This window comes from Terrapene carolina, unplaced genomic scaffold, assembly GCF_002925995.2.
Source record: "Terrapene carolina triunguis isolate 2854851 unplaced genomic scaffold, T_m_triunguis-2.0 Scaffold29928, whole genome shotgun sequence".
Lineage (NCBI taxonomy): Eukaryota > Metazoa > Chordata > Testudines > Emydidae > Terrapene > Terrapene triunguis.
Genome location: NW_020694279.1, coordinates 1 through 5035, shown reverse-complemented (window position 1 = coordinate 5035; position 5035 = coordinate 1). Strand labels below are relative to the sequence as shown.

At 44.4% G+C, this 5035-nt stretch overlaps 1 protein-coding gene across 1 annotated transcript in view; it reads right to left on the bottom strand.

Moving 5' to 3' along the window:
• The window catches only part of LOC113409132 (zona pellucida sperm-binding protein 2-like), a gene marked incomplete at both ends in the record, with an annotated part of 6501 nt that extends 1692 nt beyond the window's left edge, over positions 1–4809 (bottom strand). Inside the window, 5 exon segments of the mRNA XM_026662734.1 lie at positions 1–204; positions 1243–1372; positions 2412–2593; positions 2693–2789; positions 4645–4809. The exon segment at positions 1–204 is cut by the window's left edge and continues 13 nt beyond it. Coding sequence (XP_026518519.1) covers positions 1–204; positions 1243–1372; positions 2412–2593; positions 2693–2789; positions 4645–4809 — 778 coding nt within the window.
• Positions 4810–5035: the final 226 nt, after the last annotated feature.

Here is a 5035-nt window from a genome sequence, read left to right as displayed (position 1 = left end):
AGTCACTGTCCTGGACACTTACCCTCTGCCTTGTTCCACACATGTTCAGTGGGACATGAAACCGAACCATGTCATTTGAGGGAGACTTGAAGACTGGTTTGCATGTAGGATCTCTTAGCCTGATGGTATTCAAGTCTAGGGCTGGTTTTGTCCTGTCACTGAGTACTTCAAAGTCCATGTAGCCATCCTGAGTGCACACAGCACCTGAAACATTCAAGGAGGTGGGCATAGGTTGCTGTATGGTGACTCCACTACATGGCACTGTGGCATCTCCTGGCTCAGTTCAGTGAGGAACTACAGTCTTTTAGCTGAGCTGTGTGTGCAGGGGCCCTGACCACCCTAAGTTGTTCTGCATTTAACTGGATTGTTCCTGGTCTCCATTTTGTATAGCATGATCTAGAGGGCAAGGATCCTGCAACAGCTCATGTCAGGAAGCTCAACGACCCAGAACTGCTCACAAAGCAGTGCTCTATGGCTCACTGAGGAAGAATCAGATTGGCGGGTGGGCTGGAGTCCACTGATTAGCCTGCCCTAATCAGCTCAGACAGGGGAATCTGGTGTATGCCTCTAGTCTATTACCTACCCCATAGGGCAGGTAAACAAGGGCTCTGGTGCTGAGACACCCAGCCCATTCTTAAGGGAGTATAAGGGGGGGGGGGAAGAGAGGGATGAGCAGGGCAGAACAAAGCCCTCTAGTAGCCGCTGACAGGCTGAACAATGGGGGGGGGGGAGAAAAGGGGGAAAGTCCTCAGAGATGGAGTTGTGATCTGTTGTGCCTTCTGCCATACCCATGAAAGGAGCTGTCATTACTATGTGGACTGTCAGGGGCGCTAGGTGATCACCAAGCAGTGGGTCATGTCCAGATCACCCAAATATCAACTGAAGAAACTGTCCTTACCAGCAAAGAAAGGGCATCTATATAGACCCAGGAAACATGACCTCAACTAAATGGGCTCCAAGACAAAGGTGCAGAGTCCCTACATAGGACATTTTGCTTGCCAGCTACTAGGAGTTTGCACCAGACATATCTGCACTTTTAGCCATAGGTTGAGCTCAACTATATGTTCCTATCAAAGATAGAAGCCCCAGATTCAGAGAGTAATGTGCTGTGGGGTTACTCAGTCTCCTGCATTAAGGAAATTCATCTCAGGGAGCCACTGACTTGCAACACTGTCAATCTATAGATCAGTACTTCAGGGACAGCTAGAACTGCACTGCTACAGGAAGAATGGGCTGTCTTACCTATTGGTGCATGTTGGTCACAGGGACACTCTGGATAAGTCACCATTGACACCATTTCTCCATGGAAATTGAAAGTTAGCCTTAGAGATGCCATGTATGACTGAAGTCCTAAGCAGCTCTCCTCATACAGCTGGAAGAGAAGGAGGCCATGACATTTCATATCCGAGTAGTTGTGTTTGCAGCAAAGTTAACACTTTGCCTCTGAATCTGACAGTCATTTAAACTGGACTAATCTAGCCAGCAATATTAGGGTTTCAGAAAGATACTTCTCAGCCATTTAATACATCTCCTGGATCAAGTAGTAGGGATTTGGAGAGTTTAAAATCAGTAAGACTAGATCCAAAGTGTCTGTTCATGGAACTATGCATGTTAGACCTAGATTGAAGTTCCAAGTGAGCCATTCAAGTGTACTTTTGACCCTGCAGAATCAGCATGTGGTCCATTTTCTTTCAACTTGAACTCTTACTTAGGGGGCATCAGATTGCAGCATGCTATATTCTGTCCACACAACCATTCCTGACCCAAAACTGACAAGATCAGCAGAACACAGAACGGTATTCCCTCCCCTTCATATCTAAGGATATTAAACCAGCTTCCTCTTGTCCTTGCCTCTCATCCTATCCATTAGGGATGATCTCTATCCTTATGGAGAATTTCAGGAGGGTGCTTCATGATTAGCATGTAGCAGACATGAAGCCTGTTCAGGTGAGCACAGAGGTTGAGCTACTAGCATAAGACAAGACAAGGGAAGGATCAGAACTACTGATGCTAGAACAAGCAGCCTGAATTTGATGAGGTAGCAAGGGGTAGTCTGTTGACAGGAGGCATTGCTAGAATGGTCAGCAAGGGAGATTTTTAGCAGATAGAGATGGGGCTGGTAGAGATGGGGCTTGTGTGGGTGTCAGGAAGGAAACAGTTTTAGCTGTATTAGAAGTTATGCTTAGGAAGATTGAGGTGATCTGTGTGTGGGGGTTGAGTCTGAGGGAGGTTCAGACAGTTGCCAAGCAGTGGCACGAGAAGGACTGACTGTTTAGTCAGTGCCTTGGTATTGACTCCAGATGTCTCAGTCTGGTTTTGTAACTAAGTCCTTCTCTACTCCATCTTTCAAAAAGAAAATGAAATTTGTGACCTTTCCTAAAGGAGATACTACTAGTCTGTAGTGATCTTACTCTGGACTTCAGGATTCTTCTGTTGATGTGCAGTTTCACTCCCCTTTGTGTGTCCAGAGCTATTCCATTTGCTTGGAGTTCGTTCATGGGAATGTTTCTGTTTTCTATACTCACAGCTGAGAGGATCCCTGGGAAAGCTGGGATGGCAACAGTCATGTGTGTTGAGTTACAGGTTGCTGGGCCTACAAGAATAGCTCTGTTAGTTTCCATAGAAGTTTTAAGGTACAAGTCCCTCTAATGTCAGAGGGGCCAGCTTCCTCTGTGAAGAGAGAGAGTTTTACCTGGTGCACAGATCATTCTTGATTCTACAGTTAGTCGCTGGTCAGGAGGCCCATATGAAAGCTTGAGTGCCACAGTATACAGCATCTGGTTGTCTTGCTGCAGAGGACAGACATGGTTGAGAACAGCAGGTTATTCACAGTGATGTTTCCAGTGTCAGCATTTAAAAAAAAGTCTATTAGGATTCAGTAAGCTAGGCTGAAGTTCTGGAGAGACTTCAGATGTTATGAGAAGTCTTGCAGGGCACATTGGCCATTTAAATTGCTGTTGGGGTTGGGGCAGAAGTAGCCACTGGAGTAACACTCTGGCTGTTACTCCTATGCAGAGGAGTTCTTGGAAAGGGTGAACAAGCTCCATTCTAAGGCCTCATGCACCACATGGTGTCATAGCCTTAACTTCTGTGCCAGGGAAGATAATGGAGCAAGTAATTAAGGAAATCATCTGCAAACACTTGGAAGGTGGTAAGGTGATAGGGAACAGCCAGCATGGATTTGTAAAGAACAAATCATGTCAAACCAATCTGATAGCTTTCTTCGATAGGATAACGAGTCTTGTGGATAAGGGAGAAGCTGTGGATGTGGTATACCTAGACTTTAGTAAGGCATTTGATACGGTCTCGCATGATATTCTTATCGACAAACTAGGCAAATACAATTTAGATGGGGCTACTATAAGGTGGGTGCATAACTGGCTGGATAACCGTACTCAGAGAGTTGTTATTAATGGTTCCCAATCCTGCTGGAAAGGCATAACGAGTGGGGTTCCGCAGGGGTCTGTTTTGGGACCGGCTCTGTTCAATATCTTCATTAACGACTTAGATATTGGTATAGAAAGTACGATTATTAAGTTTGCGGATGATACCAAACTGGGAGGGATTGCAACTGCTTTGGAGGACAGGGTCATAATTCAAAATGATCTGGACAAATTGGAGAAATGGTCTGAGTTAAACAGGATGAAGTTTAACAAAGACAAATGCAAAGTGCTCCACTTAGGAAGAAAAAATCAGTTTCACACATACAGAATGGGAAGAGACTGTCTAGGAAGGAGTACGGCAGAAAGGGATCTAGGGGTTATAGTGGACCACAAGCTAAATATGAGTCAACAGTGTGATGCTGTTGCAAAAAAAGCAAACGTGATTCTGGGATGTATTAACAGGTGTGTTGTGAGCAAGACACGAGAAGTCATTCTTCCGCTCTACTCAGGCCTCAGCTGGAGTATTGTGTCCAGTTCTGGGCACCGCATTTCAAGAAAGATGTGGAGAAATTGGAAAGGGTCCAGAGAAGAGCAACAAGAATGATTAAAGGTCTTGAGAACATGACCTATGAAGGAAGGCTGAAAGAATTGGGTTTGTTTAGTTTGGAAAAGAGAAGACTGAGAGGGGACATGATAGCAGTTTTCAGGTATCTAAAAGGGTGTCATAAGGAGGAGGGAGAAAACTTGTTCACCTTAGCCTCTGAGGATAGAACAAGAAGCAATGGGCTTAAACTGCAGCAAGGGAGGTCTAGGTTGGACATTAGGAAAAAGTTCCTAACTGTCAGGGTGGTTAAACACTGGAATAAATTGCCTAGGGAGGTTGTGGAATCTCCATCTCTGGAGATATTTAAGAGTAGGTTAGATAAATGTCTATCAGGGATGGTCTAGACAGTATTTGGTCCTGCCATGCGGGCAGGGGACTGGACTCGATGACCTCTCGAGGTCCCTTCCAGTCCTAGAATCTATGAATCTATGAATAGCCAGAAGTCAAGCTACAGCTGTTGTGAGTCAGCAGTAGAGATTTCACTACTGTCCTTATGACAAGATGGGCCAAGCTACTTAATATTACCATGGGTCATTGTTAAGATGCTAAGGTCATTAGGACATTTATTAATTTACAGGTATTATACAAACCCACTTCTCTGCATATGAAATATTTTGCCTTTTTGATAGCTTCCTAGTTCTCCTCTAAAGCTCCTACCTTGTAAGAGATGACTCCAGTAGCACCAAAAGAAACCTGGAAGATTAGGTTGTTGCTGTCAGCTAGGAATGTGTATCCTTGCTGCATGGCTTGCCAAAGGCTTAGCCTGTGTGGTGTTCTTCCATCATCTATGGACAGTATCCAGGCCATCTGAGATTCTGTAGTCTGCAATTTGAGATTTCTGGTTAGTCAGACAAGGTCTTAGCAAGCAGTATGGTCATTGTTCTTATCCTTAAGACTTCTGAGACTAGGGTGGATTGATTTAGATTGAAGTCACTAGTTTTTAAACCTAATTAGAATCTAGCAGGAGACCTTGATTAAAGTCAGTTATGAAAATAAATGCCAAACAAGATTTAAAATAAATATTCTCAGTAGTATAACCATTAAGTGG